General features: G+C 52.1%; 1 protein-coding gene and 1 pseudogene across 3 annotated transcripts; both read right to left on the reverse strand.

Annotated features, from left to right (window-relative positions):
* Positions 1 to 404: 404 nt before the first annotated feature.
* Positions 405 to 6,257, reverse strand: LOC100713640 (neuronal-specific septin-3-like; annotated as a pseudogene).
* A 133-nt stretch (positions 6,258 to 6,390) lies between these two features.
* Positions 6,391 to 13,324, reverse strand: Saxo5 (stabilizer of axonemal microtubules 5). 3 transcript variants are annotated; one of them, XM_003468186.3, is made up of 10 exons: positions 12,728 to 13,324; positions 12,208 to 12,595; positions 10,782 to 11,470; positions 9,239 to 9,342; positions 9,051 to 9,151; positions 8,771 to 8,883; positions 8,570 to 8,679; positions 7,576 to 7,777; positions 6,934 to 7,019; positions 6,391 to 6,635 (listed from the first exon to the last, which is right to left on the reverse strand). In XM_003468186.3, exons 3-10 carry the CDS (start codon positions 11,326 to 11,328, stop codon positions 6,408 to 6,410), a joined length of 1,491 nt encoding a protein of 496 aa, XP_003468234.2. In that variant the 5' UTR covers positions 11,329 to 11,470; positions 12,208 to 12,595; positions 12,728 to 13,324; the 3' UTR covers positions 6,391 to 6,407. The 3 variants fall into 3 exon arrangements, with proteins under 3 accessions (XP_003468234.2, XP_063084473.1, XP_063084474.1); XM_063228403.1 differs by having other exon boundaries at positions 6,391 to 7,019; XM_063228404.1 differs by lacking the exons at positions 12,208 to 12,595; positions 12,728 to 13,324 and having other exon boundaries at positions 6,391 to 7,019; positions 10,782 to 11,805.
* Between the last annotated feature and the right edge of the window lie 4,073 nt (positions 13,325 to 17,397).

Raw genomic sequence — 17,397 nt, forward strand, 5'->3', positions numbered from 1 at the left:
GTATTATATAACAATCACATTTATAGTGGGACAGCTTGTATGTGAACATACCACAGGATCCTTTTTTCTTCCCCTTCCCCTCCCCTCCTCCCTCTCCAACTCTTGTTCCTCTTCCCTTTGCAAAACTTGTACTCCCATTTTTTTTTTTTTTTTTTTTTTTGGCATCAGGAATTGAACTCGGGACCTCGCACTTGCTAGGCAGGTGCTGGGCTGCTGAATTACATCCTCAGCCTCTACTTCCAATTTTTCTTGATTTTTATCCCTTTTCTCTTCCTCCTTCCAGTTCTTATTTCTCTTCCTGATTGACTCTCCCTACTTCTGCTTGTCTTTTTGTGCCTTTTAAAAAAATATTTGGAGTCTTTCATAAAAGAGAAACCATGCAATATTTAATCTCGGGTGTCTGATTTCTTTTTTTTTTTTTTTTTTTCGTTCAAACAGCAATGTTTACTTGTACAACACAGAAAGTCTAGCAACATTTACACAACCGGTTTGAGTGTCTGGTGGCTTGTTTTCAATTAGGAAATTGAGCCAGAATGTCACCAAAAGTTTGGCTGGGACTGGTAACATTTAAGAAATGGGTGGTTCTTGCATCCCCTAGGCTTGGGCCTCTTGTTCCATCAGGTCTTAGTTACAGATGAATGGCCCACAAGTCACCAGCCTTTGAGCAAGTTGTGTCCGGGTGGAGATGGGGTACAGTGGGCAAAGAGATTCTAGAAAGACACGGTGGGGGGGGGCAGTGGCAGCAACATTCGCAAACATTCGTGCATCTGATGGGGACTTTGCCCTCTGTTAGATATTTTCCATTAGCCTACAGCGACCAGCTGTGGCCAGGCTAATTCATTACTCACATTAACAGGGTGAGGGACTGGAGATTCGGACAGTGGAAGTAGGTGGGGAAAGATCCCTCTTATTGCTAAGTGAACAGGAGGGTGCTGTTTTTCTTCCTACAGTGTATAGTTGTAAGTTTCTGGGATTGTGGATGTGTGTTTAGTTTATCTTCTTATTTGGGGATAAGGAGGAAGTCAACCCTAGGAATCTCTCCTTGGGAAAACCACTTCTGCTAAGTGGCTGCATTATGGGGTAGGGTGGGTAAGTTCCAGCCTCCGTGGCGATTCTTTAAAAAGTGATCCTAGCCCTTGCTCCCCACCCTTGTCCTGCGCCAGAGCTCACACAGCTGACTTCAGTGACTGTGACAAGCAGCAAAGTTGCTTTTTTGACCCTTGAAGGAAGCCAAGAGTAGCTCATGCAGATGAATGGGTAGGAGCAACATCATTCCCCTGGGAGATGGTTTCAAGTAGCTGGTATGGGTTGGCAAGGGCACAAGCAGCTCTCGGTGAGTTTTTTGTCCCTATGGATGGGCTGGGGCTGGTTGCCATAGAGGATGGGCGGGGTGGGGCAGGGCAGTGCAGGCTGGTGAGAACTCTGCTCCTCGGGACAGGATGGGTGATTTGGCTGGGGGGCAGTTGGCCCCTCCCACCCGCACAGGGTGGCGGAACAGCACGGCACTAAGGGGCCCGGCCCTGCAGCAATAACAGCTGAGAGGAATGGAGGGAGAAGCAGCTTGAAATGGCCTTCATTCAGCAGAGGGGCAGGGGGTGGCTGGCACGGGTGGAAGGACAGTGCCCAGGAGGCCTTCTCCCTGCAGGGGAGGGGTGAGAATGGGTGAGGGTGCGCAGACCAGCAGCTGGCAGCAGTCACATCAAAACAGCTTCTCCAGGGAGGCTGGGAACATGATTTAGGGGTGCCAAGCACCCCTCTCCTGCTCAGCCTCTCAACACCCACCACCCTCACCCCTCAGTCTTCCCTTGCTGGCCCTGGGGGCCCTGGCCCACGCCTCCATATAGGACCACTTGCTGTGGGAGCCGGGAGGCCTCCCACCAAAGCCAGTGAGCTCTGTGCTCCAACACTCCTGCCACTCTGGCCCAACAGGTGCCCACCCTGGGGTGACTTTGCGGGTGAGGGAGGGTAAGGTCAGGATTGGTCAACCAGCCTTCAGGAAAGACTGAGGCTACATGACTGGGGACACTGGTGATCCAATCACCCCTGCTCTTTCTCCTGGTCCACTCAATCTTGGGTTTTAAATCTTTTTTTTTTCCTAGCACCTGAGTGATAAAGGACTGGGATTATAAATGCTGGCATTCAGAGAGGACCAGTTAGGTTGGACCAGGAGTTGGGCTAGGAGGTTGGAGGAGGTTCTGTAAACAGTGTCACTTCACCTTTCCTCTTTCCTAAGGCTATTGTTTCCCCAGGTCCGAATTTCAGCAATCCTACTACAGGTTAGAGGAGAAAGAATAATATCTGTACTATAACCAAGGGAAATACATGCATTAATAAATAGGGGGCTTACAGGAAAGACAAGAAAAGGCTAAATATATGACTGTGGGTATCACTGGGAATGTCTACAGGAGCCAGGAGGAGGGAAAAATGGGGGAAAGCAGAGATGGACAGACAGACAGACAGACATAAATGGAATTCGCTTCAGCAGAAAAGAGAACAAGAGAAGAGGGAGTCAAATATGGATGAGACCAGGAGAGCCTCAGAGACGCCGGCTGAACAGAGAAGTCCAAGAAGACGCAGATGTGACCTAAGGTTTGTCCCTGAAGTCAACCCTCTGACAAATATCATGGTTTCTGATACTTCTTCAAAATCTGTCCCTCCAGAATTTAATGCGCCCTCCATTTGGAAGGCTGTCTAGCTGGAGGGAGCCAGGGAAGTGCAGAACATGCTGTGGCATCTTGGCCTTGGCTGACCAGGGCCGATTTCAGTCCTCAGCTATCAGAAACCGTCTTTCCTGTTATTGATGACACTGATTTCTCTTGTAATCTCAGCTTGCACTAGCCCGGGCTTTTCATTGTGATTTTAAAGTTAGGGTAAAGTCATTTTTTGAAAGTAGACTGGAAATCAAGCTAAAAAGATTCATCTAAAAGGATGTGAAAGATGTCAGAAATAGGCAACAGGGAAGGGAAAAGGGACACGTGAGACAAGGAGGGAAAGGAAAGGATTGAGGGCAGGAAGCAGAGGCAGGCAAGAGACCAGGAAGCAGAGGCAGGGTGAGCACGGAAAGCATCGATCTGAACAGGGACAGGTGGTAGCTTTTGGACAGGGAGCCTGACGAAGCCCAAAGGTCAGAGCACTGATTCTTTATTCTTTCTGCGGGACCCTCCTTTTCCCTCTCCCGAGAAGCCAGAGCCTTAGCCCACGTTCCTGAATTACAGGGAGGTGTTCTGAGCGCCTTCCCTGATCCAAGTCTCGCTCAGCCAGCTGTCCTCGAGAATCTCTGCAGCCCCAGTTTGTGCAGGGGGTGAGAGGTGAGAAAGAGTTGCCTGTCCCTGAAGCTCACCTGCTCCATTTTTAAATAAAACCTCCCCCGCCTCCCGACTCTGAGAGTGAAGTCCTGTTCTGGGACACAAGAAAGGAGACAGATAGTGGACAGTCATGGAGGGACAGACTTACAAGGGACTTTACAGGGAGAGTAATGAGAATACCTCACCCCTGCACACTCACACACAGGCACGCTCTCTCCCTCCCACCCTCTCTCACACACACACGCATACCTGCACACACCCCATATGCACAAACACATGCACACAATGTAGACGAGATGTTCCACAATACCAGACCAACCCGCGGGACAGAGCCGAAGGAAGGAGGTGGCTGGAGGTGTCGTCTGGGATGTGTGTGTGTGTGTGTGTGTGTGTGTGTGTGGAGAGGCGGTATGTGTGATGACACAGAGAGGGGCCATCACAGGTTACTGTCGTGACTTTCCCCTGTGTCCATGCTCACTGGAGGGAGGCCTCCATTGTCACTGAGCCGCTTGGCCCTGTAAGTCTCATCGTGGATGTTGTGTGTCACTTCCTTGAGGTCCTGGAGGTGAGTCCTGATAACAAAATCTCGAAGTAGAGCAAACTCACAGTGGTTGAGGTTTTCCACTTCGATGATCCCCAGGGGGTTTTTCTGCTGAGGACCCTCTCGCCATTCACTTGGTACTGCTTGTCACTTCCCACCACAGCAAAAGGCATGCTCTCCTGCCTGATTTTGTCGTTCTCAGTCTTGTCCTCCAGATCCTCATCAAACTCCTGGGGGTAGAATTCAATGCCATTTACCTCAAGCTCCTTTCGAACTCTCTGCTTGAACTCGGACTTCTCCTCCAGGGTCATGGTGTCAGCCTTGGCGATGACCAGGATGATGTTCACCACCTTGCTGAGGTGTTTCATGAACTCGAGGTCCAGAGGCTGCAAGGAGTGTCCAGTGGGGGAGATGAAGTAGAGGCGGCAGTGGACACGCGTGTCAGGGATGCGCTTCTTCCTGGCGATGTTCACCTCCTCCTTCAAGAACTTTTCATGGGCTCCCAGCAGTTTTCATTGTTGATCTGGTCTCCAAAGCCCGGGGTGTCGATGACGGTCAGCTTCATTTTGACGCCACCTTCCTCAATCACACGCCCAATAGCTTTGATCTTCACCATCTTGGGGATCTTCTCCTCCAGGTTCCAGCTGGAGGCCTTCCGGCTCACTTGGGATTTGAGGAGTGTGTTGACCAGTGTTGACTTGCCCAGTCCACTCTGGCCCACGACCATGATGTTGAAGTCCAAACCGGTCTTCATGGTCTTCTTCCGAATCTGCTCGATGATGGTGTTGATGCCAATGTAGCCCAGCAGGTTGGAGTTGATGCTAACGGGCTTCATGGGCACTGCCGGTTTAGGCCTGGGCTCAGGCACCAGCTCTGACATGGCTGCGTCCGTCCTGGTCTTGGGGAGCCCTAAGATGACGCAGGGGGAGGCATCCGTAAAACAAGCGAGCAGGGTGATTCGGGCAGCCCACCTACTCTCTGGGAGCCGGCTTCCTGCTCTGTGGCTCAGTCAAACTCTGATTAAGGCTGCAGTGGGCACCACCTGGGACACGATGCCCAGAAGCACCGGGCGTGGCACCTCACAGCCCAGACCTTCTTGACTCCGGGTGTCTGATTTCTTTCACTTGATATTTTGGTCTCAAGGTGCATCTGTTAATGTATGAATGCCTCGAGTTTATGCTTCTTTCCTGCAAAGTGGTGCTCCATTGTGTATGAATACCACATTTCCTTTATCCATTCATCTGCTCATGGACCTGAAGGCTACTCCCAAGATTTAGTTGTTAAAAATTGTGCTGCTGTAAATAAACTCAAGACATTTCTAGGCATGGATGCACCTTGAGTTCATAGTCTTACCTGAAATAAATCAGACACACATAGGTGAATATTTCATTGATTCTCTGGTGTGAGACACTGAAAGTGTAAATAAGAACCCAAATGTATAACGGGTATTGTGAAATAGGAAGACAATGTTCAAATGGGAAGAGGAACAAGGGAGTGTGGAGAAAAGAAGGGAAAAGTTGTTTTAAAAAGGCAAAAAATGGGAAGGGGCTCAGGGAAAGGAATGGGGAAAAAAGTTGTGTCATGTACAGGTACAAATGCTTTACGGTGATGAGCTTATTATGTGTATCTAAAATGTACCAACAAAATCAGATTAGAAAAAAGTCCTGCTGCTATAAACATAGGTATGCAGACGTCACTGTAATAAGATGACATTAACTGTTTCAGGAAGATGCCTAGAAGGAGAATAGCTGGGTCAAATGGAATTCCCAGTTTTAGTTTCTTGAGGAATCTCCACGCTGATTTCCATAGTGATTGCACCAGTCCCCATAGCCACTGACAGTGTGCAGGAAGAGTTCCTGTCCACCCAGCCCCACGTCTCACCAGCACTTGTTGTTATTTGATTTCCTGATGATGGCCACTGCCAGAGTGAGATGGAATCTCAGTGTTGTTTTAATTTGCATTTTTTCTGATGATGGGTGATGCTGAGCATTCTTGCATGGATTATTGGCTGTCTGTACTTCTGAGAAGTGTCTGTCCATTTCAGTGGCTGGGCTGATGTTTGAATCAGAAGGTGAACCCAAGTCCCTGAAAGCCAGCACCTCCCTCCCTTCACCAGTGCCTCCCTTTGCTACCTCGGGCACCACAGCCCAGGAATCCCCATCCTCAAGCCCTGTCCCAGGGCCTGGGTCCCACTCCAAACCTCTGAGCCGTTCAGGGTGCCCCGAAGTCTGTGAAAGTGCTCGGGTGCCCAGGGTTTTCTCAAAAGAGGAAATGAGCCACTCTCACTTGGAAAGTCCCTTGTTCTGCCCTCACCCACCCAAGCATCCTCTTTAATACTGGGCTGATGGAGCTGGGCACAGTGTCACACACCAGTAATGCAGCTTCTCAGGAGGCTGAGGCAGGACGATTGCAAGTTCAAGGCCAGCCTGGGCAACTTAGGGAGACACTGTTTCTAAATGAAAACTAAATAGGGCTGGAAGTGGATTCAGTCCCCAGTGACACATCTACACAGAAAAAAAAAATAAACAGATGGAGAGGGCAGGATGGAGGCAAGGTGACATTTACTGCTGGCTGGGACAAGGGTACATAGGGAGCTGGGGGGCCTGAGGGTCAACAACCCTGCGAGGGCAGCTCTGCTGGCAAGGCGTGCCCAGTGGCACGCTGCTCTCCTGGGCATTGCTTATTCTCAGTACTACGGGGCCCTGGTACTTGCAGGGAAACTCATCCTTATACTCAGTGCAGAAGAATCGCTGTCGGCCCAGCGGGAACTCCACATGGCTGTACTTGCACTGTGGGGTAAGGGGTGTGGTCTGCAGGGCGCCCACCCTGTCCATCCTCTGGTCCCTGGGCCACCCTGGGGGACCTCAGAGGGTGGGGCGAAGTTCGGGAGTGTGTGGCTGGGATTGGGCCCCAGAGGTGGTCTGACCTCAGGGCCAAGTGAGCCCTGCAGACTGGGCCTGAACCCCGCTCAGATCTGAAAACAGCCTGGAGCAGACTCTGACACAACCCGGGGACCGACCCTGAGCTCGGGGTGGGACACTGGTGTGAAGCTGAGCCCTGGGCATGTGTCCCTTCCTGCCCTCTCACCCTCTGCAGCAACTCTTCAGTCATGCGCGCCCCCACGATTCCGTGTGGCTTCAACATGGTCTGGTTCGTGGTCAAAAACTCCAGTTCTGCAGATTTGGGTGGGAGAAACGGAGTTTGGGAACAGAGGGACTGAGCGTGCAGAGAACGGTTTAAGGGGCAAAGGCTGATGGTGACCTGGGGAGAAGTATGGGTTGGAGGAAGAAGAGCCGGGTGTGGTAGTGCCGGCCTGAAATCCCGGCACTCTGGGAGGCTGAGGCAGGAGGACAGCCATTTGCACCCAGTATGAACGATTTAGTGAGTTGTAAGACCTTGTCTCAAAATAAAATATTGTTTAAGAGTTGAGGTTGTAGGTCCTTGTGAAGGCCCTAGGTTCAATTCTCTAATTTCCTCCGTGAAAAGGATTGAGGTGGGGGTGAGGGTCAAACCAAATGACCCTAGGGACAGGGCCCAGCAGGATAGACAGCCAGACAGCCAGCAGAGCTAGAACCTGACAAGTAAGGCTAAGGCCAAGAGGGGACAGGTTGTCCAGGGGTGGACTTAGGGTCCTGGCCAATCCAGGCTAGGGGTTAACAAGGGCACATGACCCTGATGGGGTCTTCCTGGGCAGGGCTGGAGCTCCAGAAAAGAGTGGGATGTGCTTACCTCCCCCATCCTGCTGCAGGATGCTGGGCATCAGGTGGAGGTTGGGTGCCTTCTGTGGTTGCCTCCTTTCTGGGGCACAGTAGGCCGAGCGCATGGTGGTTTGGAAGAAGCGTCCCAGCAGCTTGGGTTCTGCTAGGGTCATGTGACTCTGCAGGTTTTCATCAGCCCCACAGTGGCTGGGTGGCTGGGTCTCAGGCAGTGGCTGTGAGAACACAAACATACCCAGGAAGCCGCTGAGTTCGGGATGTCCTGAATCCCACGTAGAGGAAGGCAGCTCGTGCTGTGCCGCCTGAGACAGCTCCCTGTCCCTCTCTGGGCTTCATACTGCTGCTGGGAATTGGCCCTGTTGTCTCATTGAAAGGGGACAGGGAGGTTTTCTTTCTTTCTTTCTTTTTTTTTTTGTTTTGCCTTTTTCCTTTTTATCGGTACCAGGGATTGAACTCACGACTGCCTGCTTGCAAGGCAGGCGCTTATGCCGCTGAGCTAAATCCCCAGCCCCCGACAAGGAGGTTTTCATTTTATTTTATTTACAGGGTATTGGACCCAAAGCCTTCACCATGAGATTCATCTCCAGCCATTTTTATTTTCTATTTTAAGCCACAGAGCTGGGATTATAGGTGTGCACCACTACACCCGGCTAAACTCTTATTTTGTGGTGCCGGGGATTGGGACTCAGGGCCTTGGGCATGCTGGGAAACTTCATGACGCCAAGCGACATCTCCAGACCTCTGTTCTTGAGTCAGGTCTTGCAAAGGTGCTCAGGCTGAACTCCTAACTCTGGATCCTCCTGCCTCAGTCTCCTCAGTAACTAGGATTACAAGGATGCACCACCCCACTGAGATATGGAGGTTTGAAAATAATTTACCCAAGGTCACTCAAACAAATCTAGGTGATCATCACTCCTACCTCAGGGCCTTGGCCCTTGTCATTTACTCTGCCTTTGAAGCCTGTTTCTCTGCTGACCCCTCTCCGCCTTCTCCCCCTGTCCGCTGACCTGGCCATAGAAATCCTGCATGGAAGTTGTGAGGCTGCCGGGGCCAGGGCACCAGTTTCCTTTCAGGATGTGCGATTCCGGAGTCTGATCATGGTGGAGGAGAAATGGCTCTGCCAGGCCAGAGAAGGGGCTGAGTGGCTTGGGAAGCTGCAGAGGGGAGGGGCCCAGGGTAGGGGGAGGGGCAGGGGAGGCAGCCCTCACCTGGGTCCCGAGGGTAGAAGTGGTGGCTCATGGTGGTCCTGTCGTGGAAGAGGCCGTCTCCGGGTGGGATGCTCACGATGTGGATGTGGGCAGCCGCCTGGGCCTTGTCATACCTGAGGGTAAGGTAAGGCAGGGTCTGCGGGTAGCACCCCTGGAAGAGCCAGGGGACACTAATGATGGGTGACCTGGCACAATACAGAGACCAAGAGGCCCTATTGACATCTTGGCTACTGCTGAGCGACCACACCACCCTGACGAGGGAGACAGGGGTCCTCTGTACCTGTCCGGGGGCAGCCCTGGGGGCCTGTGTGCCCGTTTCAGTTCTGAGCACCCTGGGTCGTAGCCAATCGTGCAATCTCCCAGGTGAATGGAGGAGGCTGCCTGTGGGCAGAGAGGGGTGGGAATGCCCAGTCACCCCAGGTTCCCTTCCAGCTACCCTCCCCAGCCCCCCATCCTGCCTCTATTTACCCTCTTACACATCAAGGCAGGAGGGCCTGGCAGGGCCTGGAATTGTGTTCTGTAGGAGGGCTCTTCCCGCCTCCAGTAATCCCACCTGAGTGTATTGGGGCCCCCTGAGGAAGGGCAGAGAGAAAGAAGGGCATCTTCCACAGGACGCCTAGGGTTCCTTCCCTTCCTGGGAAAGGGCGCTGAGGAGCCCTAACTAGACTAGACTGAGGGCTGTCCAGACTGTACCACAAAAGACACAAAGACAAGGGATGACCGTATTGTATCGGAACTGTTGACATTTTGACATTATCCCAGTAAGAGACACCATGTCACCACAAACCCACCTCAACATCCTCTCCCTCACGTCCAACACACATTTCCCATTGTTCTTGTTCTCAAGACTTTCTGGAGCAGTTCTGTCTGGAACTGCTCTTTCGGGGGCGTCTTTGTGAGGTGTGATCAAAAACACGGTGAACGCTTCCAGTGCATTCACTGCCATCCCAGGGAAATGCAGGTTCCTAAAGACACGACGCTACCTTAGTCACTGGGTCTGGCACCGTGCGACTTCTGGTGCCTCCCTCAAAGTCAAAAGGACCGTGAAAGGTCAGTGTTTTGAATGGGTTTGGGACATGGAGGCAGCCACAACAGACCCACACCAAAGAGGGCTTTCAGCACTGCTTCAGAAAGTGGGCCCGGTGCTCAAGTCATAGTCTTTCCAAGGCTCAGAGGTTCAGCCCGAAATTAGTGACTGACCAAAGTTTGCCAATCTCTGAGGTCCTCTTGGGGGAGTTGGACTTGTATAGTCGGACTTGCAGGGGCCCCCCGGCCACAGAATTGGAAAACGACCCTCACCGTGGCTCTTTTGTTGAACAACCACTAAGCTCCAGGCTTGCCTGCACACTAAGAGCCTTTTGCTTCACCTCCTCCTGTGAGGTCAGGCCCTGCAACGATGTCCATTTTGTAGACTAGCAGGTGGAGCCTTGGGGAACCTCACTTGCATATAGTCACATGGCTACGAAGGCGCGAGGGCTGTAGGTGGCCACGGGAATTTTAGATCTTCTAAATTCAGACCAGCACTCATATAACTCCTTCCCGCTATGCAGCACCCTGGGGGGATTCAGGAGGATATGCCACTCCATGGATGCAGAAACTGAGGCCCAAAGAGGCCCTCAGGGTGGTGCTGGAATTTGCGTATTACTGACATTTGGGGCTGGCTATTTTTTCTCCCCATGGAACAGCCGTCCCATGGCTGGCAGGATGATTAGCCCTACCCTTGGCCTCTACCTGCAAATCGCACCCTGGCTCTTAGTGGTGACAATCAAAAATGTCTGCAGACATTGCCAAATGTAAATCTTCGCCCCTCAGCTGGGCATGGTGGCGCACGCCTGTAATCCCAGCACTTAGCTGAGGCGGGAGGATCGCTGCAAGTTCGAGACCAGCCTTGGGCTACAAAGTAAGTTCAAGGCCAGCCTGAACTGTATAGCAAGACCCTGTCTCAAAAAGACAAAAAGAAAAAAGAATCCTCGCCCCTTTTTGCGCACAGGGAGCAAAGGCGCGCGCTCACCCAGATGGCGGCTGTGCGCGCGGGGCTGCGGACACGCGTCGTGGGGCGGAAAGAGCGTGCGGTACGTAGTGGGAGGAATGCGCAGTTTGTCCCTGTCGCCGGGCGGCACGGAGTCCTGGTCGAAGATGAGACGCGCGCCGCCGACCCGTTCCCCGGCGTGCGCAAGCACCTCGGGCCAGCCGTAGGCGGCGCGCGCGCTAGAGAGGACCGGCCCGGCGCCCCTGCCCGCGTACAAGCTCAGGCAGCTGCTGCGCGGCATTGCGCGCGCCCGCGGGTCCTCGAGCTCCGCTGGAGGCGTGAACGCGCGGCGCGCCTCCGACACGCTCTCCTCGGCCTTCCAGCGCCGGTCCCGTTGGAAGAGCTGCGCGCTCGGCGGCTGCGGGGTGGGCTGCGCCTGCGTGGCAGGGCCGTGAGCGGGGAAGTCCCGGTGCGATGTGGCGAGCTGGGTGCCCCGGTGCAGCCGCGGGTCCGGTCCCAGCGCGAAGTGCGAGGCCTTGAGAAAGTCCAGCCGGGACGCTGGGCACGGCGGGAGGGCGCCCGAGGCCATCGCGGGCGCTGCGCCAGGAGCGCGGTGGCGGGGATTCGGGACCGAACCGAGGACAAGGCTGCCTTTGACTCCTTCCTGCGGGCCAGGCACCGCGCTGGGGCGGGGACTTTGGGAAAACAGACACGGGCGCTGTGCTTGGCCCCTGGGGAAGTAAAGGGAGAAATAATCACTCGTGTGGCGTCTGCTGAGTGCGGGGCGCCGTCCTAGGCTCGGAAGGGGAGGAGGCGGGGCCTCTGGTGACTAAACAGACCCTGAACTCTGCGCTTCTGCAGTTGATAATGGGGCTGCAGGTGTTGCGCTTGCCTAGCGAGCGCGAAAGCCCTGGGTTCCTTTCCCCGCTTTACAAAATAGGGTACTGGGAAGGGCTAATTGCGGGGTGCTCCAAAGCCCGGGTGAGAACCTTGAATTGTTTTTTAATAAGCTGGGAGCCATGGTAAGCTTTAGAGCAGAAGAGAGGCATGCTATTATAGAAAAAAGTCCATCCACAGCCAGCTTTTTTTTTTTTTTTTTTTTTTTTTTTTTTTTTTTTTTTGAGACAGGATCTCGCTTCGCCCAGGCTATCTTGGCACTCAACGTGCATCCCATCAGTAGCAGTTCTCCTGCCTCAGCCTTCAGAGTGCTGAGATGACAGGCATGTGCCACCATGTCTGGCCACACAATCTCATGTCGGTGCTTCCGCACTGTGCCTTCCATCCTGTGCAGCTGCCCGGGGTCCTTTCTATTTCTTTTCACCGCTTCCTGCCTTCATAATGTCTGAGGTTTCCAGCCTCCCCACCCCCTTCCTTCTCCCGCCTTCAACGCCAAGCTCCCAGCCTTGCCCTCCACCGCCCAGAACTTTCCCGCTTTTCTGTGGGGCAGAGCCATCTCCCCCTCACACACACTGTGGTGTACAGGGTTTCGGATTCCCAGCCTCCGCTCTCCAGGAAGCTCTCCCAGTCCGCTTCAGCGCGGCCACTCGCTCTTGTGTTCAGATGCGTGTTTTTAATGAAATCATTTTTTTCTAGTGCACAGGTTTGTCGTTTTCTTGTTAGCAGTACTGGGACAGGAATGAAACCCAGGGCCTGGCAGACTCTAGGCCAAGCGCTCTTCTCCTGAGTTACATCCCCAGATCTTTTTATTCCTTTTTGTTTTGAAACTAAATGTGGCTAAGTCGTTCAGTTGGCCAGGCTGGCCTCAAACTTGAGGTCCTGCCTCAGCCTGCTAAGTAGCTAAGATGATAACCATGCTCCATCACTTGTGCTTTGATTTTTTAAAAGCATTTTGCATCCTGAAATAAATCAAAAAAGATTCCATACTGTTTATGGGAGAAACTGACAATTAAGATCATTATCTAGAGTACTGATTCCTGCAAGCATGGATTTCCTCCTCCACAAGGACACCGACAAGGACCAAGACCTACCTCTGGGGCTGCTGTTGGGAGCGTTGGGCTTTGGGGGGCAGGCAAGCCCTCAGCGCTCTCTGTCCTACTCTCCCCAGGACAGTCACACAGCCCTTTGGAGGGCTCCCCTTGTGGTCCCGCGCTGCTCACTGTGACCTTCACTTACCCAGTGATGGTGTCACAATGGTCCCGGTGCCTCCAGGGCAGCCCGGAGGACTGGCTGTGAATCCTGCCTCCTGGAGGCAGGAACAGGAATCCTGTTCTCCAAGGGCTTCCGTCTGCAGTGCTGACTCCAGAAAGCATCGGGAAGTAACCTTGATGCATCTTTGCCAAATCTTCTTGTGCCTCTGTCTCCCAATGAGGCCATCGACGGTCTCCCTGAGTGTCTGCAGCCCTTGATGTCATCCAGAAGGTCCCTTTTAAAAAGCTAGGTGTGCCAGGGCACAGCTGTATCCCAGCACTCAGGACGCTGAGGCAGGAGAATCACTGGAGGTTTGAGCCAGCCTCAGCTACATGGTGAGTTTAAGGCCAGCCTGAACTGCATTGTGGGACACTATCTCACTATCTCAGAAAATAACAACAATTTTGTTTACTTATTTATTTGTCTACTTTTTTTGAGACAAGGTCACACTGTGTAGTGCAGACTGGCCTCAAACTCACAGAGATCCTCCTACCTCAGTCTCCTGAATGCTGGGATGACAGGGGTGTGCCACCCTGCCTGACTTATTGAAAACATTTTTTAAAACACAAGAGAATTGGGGGAAGTGATAAACATGTTCTATATCTTTTTTTTTTTTTTTTTTGCAGTACTGGGGATCGAACTCATGTTCTATATCTTGATGGTTAGGGTGCTTACACAACTTTGTTAAAACTCCTTAAACTGGACTGCGGAGGGAAAGAAGGGTAACGCATTGAACTAACCATGCTGTTTTGTTGTTTGTAAATTACAGTTTGGTAAAATGGATTAAATTTGTGTGTGTGTGTGTGTGTGTGTGTGTGTGTGTGTGTGTGCGTGCGCGCGCGCGTGCGCGCGCGTGTGCCGGGGCACGCACATACGCGCTCGCATGCATAAAAAAAGACTGAGCATGAGACTGATGATCAAGCCCAGATGCTGCACCGCTGAGCTCCCACCCAGCCTCTTTTATATTTGGTACCAGGGCTCAGTAAATCTCTAAGTTGTCCAGGCTGGGTTGAACTTGTGACTCACCTGCCTCAGCCTCGAAGTAGCCGGGATGATGATGGATCTGTACCATTATGCAGCAGGATTGTTTTGTCTCGACATTTACACTCAGCAGTGGCCTTGTCCAACGCTGGTGTCCTGGGGAGCTGTTTCCATCCAGCAGAGTACACTGGGTGGAGCCAGGCCCATGAACACAACTCCAAGGCCAGGCCTCTTCCTGAAGGTCAAGGTTAGCTCAAGCCCAGTGTTAGATGCTGCTCATCTGGGCAGTGCTCACAAAGGGAGCCTGCCACACCTATGAGCCATTGAGGACAGCTTGAGGGAAGGGGACATCTACTCACAGCCTCTGGCTCTGCACCGCTTGGTCTTGGCTTGGACTTGGGGGAGAAGGGGCCCCCACAGATCCCTGAACCCAGGTTGTACCAGGACCAAACCTTGTTTGAGTGCTAGGATTAAGTGTCATAGTGGTACATGGCTGATCATCCCAGCTCTGGGGGGCAGGGAGTCTGCAAGTCAGAGCTTAGTCTGGGAAGCTTAACAATTTAGCAAGATTCTGATTCAAGATAAAAAAAAAAAAAAAAAAGTAAAAGCTGAGCATGGTGGCTCACACCGGAAATCCCAGCACTTGGCAGGCTGAGGCAGGAGGATTGCTGCAACCTGCATTATTCAGGGAGACCTTGTCTCAAAACAAACAAAAAAGGATAAAGAATAAAAAAGGGCTGGGGATGTAGCTCAGTGCAAAATCCTGATTTCACTTCCCAGTATCACACACACACAGACACACATTGCTTGTGATGCTTCAGGGTCACAGGGAAAGGGCTCAGTGTCCAGATGCTGAGAATGGCAACTGTCAAAGGATGTGGCCGTGGGTAGAGAAGAAATGGGTGGGCTCCAGGGGTCTCCTGGGATATGAGCCCATGGTGGAGGGGAGATGTCGGTGCAGTGTTGAGTGCAGGATGGCCACTGTGGCAAGATGCTGCCATCAGTCAGAGCCCTGCTGAGTGTGAGGGGCTTGTGGGATGTCCTGGGGGTCAGCGGAGCTGAATTCAGGTTCTCCCCATGGGAGAAGCCAGTGTGGGACTGGCTGTGGCATCTGTGACAGGTCAGGACAGAGCCCCTGTCCTAGGTATAAATTGCTCACCTTAACACTAGCTGTGATGATACATGCATGTCATCCCAGCACTTTGGAGGCTGAGGCAGGAGAATCCCCTTGAATTCAAGGCCAACCTGGGTTACACAGTGAGAGCCAGTCTCAAACGAAGCAAGTCCACTTCCTGCTTCCATGCACTGATCATGTGTCCATGGCAGAAGCTTCCAGGCCACTGAAGTTGGTCCCTAGATTGTCCCAAAGCATTTCATCAGGGGCTTTCAGATGCTGCAGGAATTCCCAGCTGGCTGGACACTTAAATTCTAGCCAGATCCCTGCAAGCTGGGCATCAAGGCTAGATCAGACCCTGCTGGGCCTAGTGTGGTGAGCTCCAAACAAAGCCCTGCAGGTAGGAGTGGACGATGCTCCAACGGTGCTGTGGGGACTGGGGAGACCTTCAGACCATGACACCTAGTGAGAACCAACCCATGTTGCCCTGTGGATGGACAGCAGCAGGGTGACTGAGCTGCATTCTGACAGCCAAGAGGTGCGGGTGTGGTAGACACAGTGATGGACTGCAGGTGCACTGGCCTTGAGGCTGGCTGCGGGGAGTGGCCTAGGTGGAGGGTTTTAGGTCATGGGGGTGTCTGACCTTGGAAGCTAGCTCTTGTAGCGTACCCTGGTAGGTTTTTTGCAGTGCTGGGGGTGGACCCAGGGAGCTCTATCACTGAGCTACACTTCAGCCCTTTTCATTTTTATTTGGAGATAGGGTCTCACTAAGTTGTCCAAGTTGACCTTAAACTGGCAATCCTCCTGCCTCAGCTTCTGGGGTAAGTGAGGTGACAGGTGTGTACCTCCATGCCTGGCTGCAAAGGGGACAGAAGCATGCCAGGCAGGCATAGTGGCTTATATCTGAGGCAGGAGGATCACTGAGAATTTGAAGCCAGTTTGGACTCCATGGTGAGACTCTGTCTTTTAAAAAAAGTATTTTGCAAGTGGAAACCGGACCACATCATGAGTCTCTCATGCTGTAAAGCAAAACCCCGATGAGATCCCACAGCCACCAGGCTGACTGCAGTCATTTAGAAAGGATGTAGCAGGGATATGGAGAAGTTGGAGTCCTTGTGCATGGCTGGTGGGGACATAAAATAGTGCAGGTTCTGTGGAAAACTGTCCGGCAGTTCTTCAAAAAGTTAAATCTAGAGTTACTCTATGACCCAGTAACCCCACTCCCAGGCGTACACCAGAGGAACTGGAAGTGGGAACTTAAACACGTGCACATGAATGATCTTAGCAGCTCATCACGATAGCTAAAATGTAGCCACAGCCTGAAGGTCCGTCCACGCATGGCTGGATAAACCAGATGTGGTCTGGCTAGACCAGTGGACTATTATCCAGCTACAAAAAGGGGGATAAAATTCTGGTATGGGCTACAATGAGGCCGAACCTCAAAAGCATGGGCTCAGTGAAAGAAGCCATATACATAGGGTCAGTGTTAGCATTTCCTGACTGTAATAAAATACCAGAGATAATCATCTGATAAGGAGGAAGGGTTATTTTGGCTCATGGCTTCAGGGATTGCAGTGCACAGTCTCTGTTGTTGCAAGGCAGGAGAAGGGGATGGAGGGGTTTTCACTTTACAGCAATCAGGAAGGGAGGCAGATAGACACAGACAGACACTAGAAGGGGCAAAGTCCCCATGGCCCATCAAAGCCACTTACAGTGATCTCCAATAAGACTCCACCCCTTAACTGTGGTAGCTTAGTTTAGTTATTATGAGTCCGCAGTTAGAAAGGCCTAAGATAGCGTTAGAGGGACACATTAAGCCACCAGTTAGAAATGTGGGTAAGGAAATTCCACAGCCCAGCCAGGTTAAAGACTAATGTAAGCAGCTTAGCCAACCTTAGAGAGGCAAAGAATAAAAGCCTGGGTTGAGAACAGAGAGATAAGCACCGTTCCCTGCAGGAAGAAGCCTCTCGGGCCGAAGGTGCCAAGTTAGACTTTAACATCTTCTTCTACCTCTAGACCAGCAGAGAACTGACTGATATGCAAGACAGTTTCCTTTTTAAACTCTTTGGAACTCACCCCCTTTAAAGCAAGTCCCCTTGATCTATCTATGTAAGATCAAGACAAGCATGACTGGACTTTTATTCAGAATCTCCATGATGGAGTTCCCAGCCCATGTATATGAAATAATCAAGAAAGGTAAACACACAGAGAGAAAACAGAGTAGGGGTGGGGAGAGGGCGGATTCAATGCCTGTTTCCTGGATACAGAGTGGAGAGAAGAAAACAATTTTTCTTCTACCCTTGTACTTAGCTCAGGTCCATGTAACACAAGAATTGAGAGAAAACCAACATCTGTTAACAGATGGAGCTCGTGCATAGACGAGTGATGTCTGATGTCAGGAGAAATGAGTTGTGG

This window comes from Cavia porcellus, unplaced genomic scaffold (assembly GCF_034190915.1).
Source record: "Cavia porcellus strain 051 isolate PalLab524CR breed Dunkin Hartley unplaced genomic scaffold, mCavPor4.1 scaffold_17, whole genome shotgun sequence".
Lineage (NCBI taxonomy): Eukaryota > Metazoa > Chordata > Mammalia > Rodentia > Caviidae > Cavia > Cavia porcellus.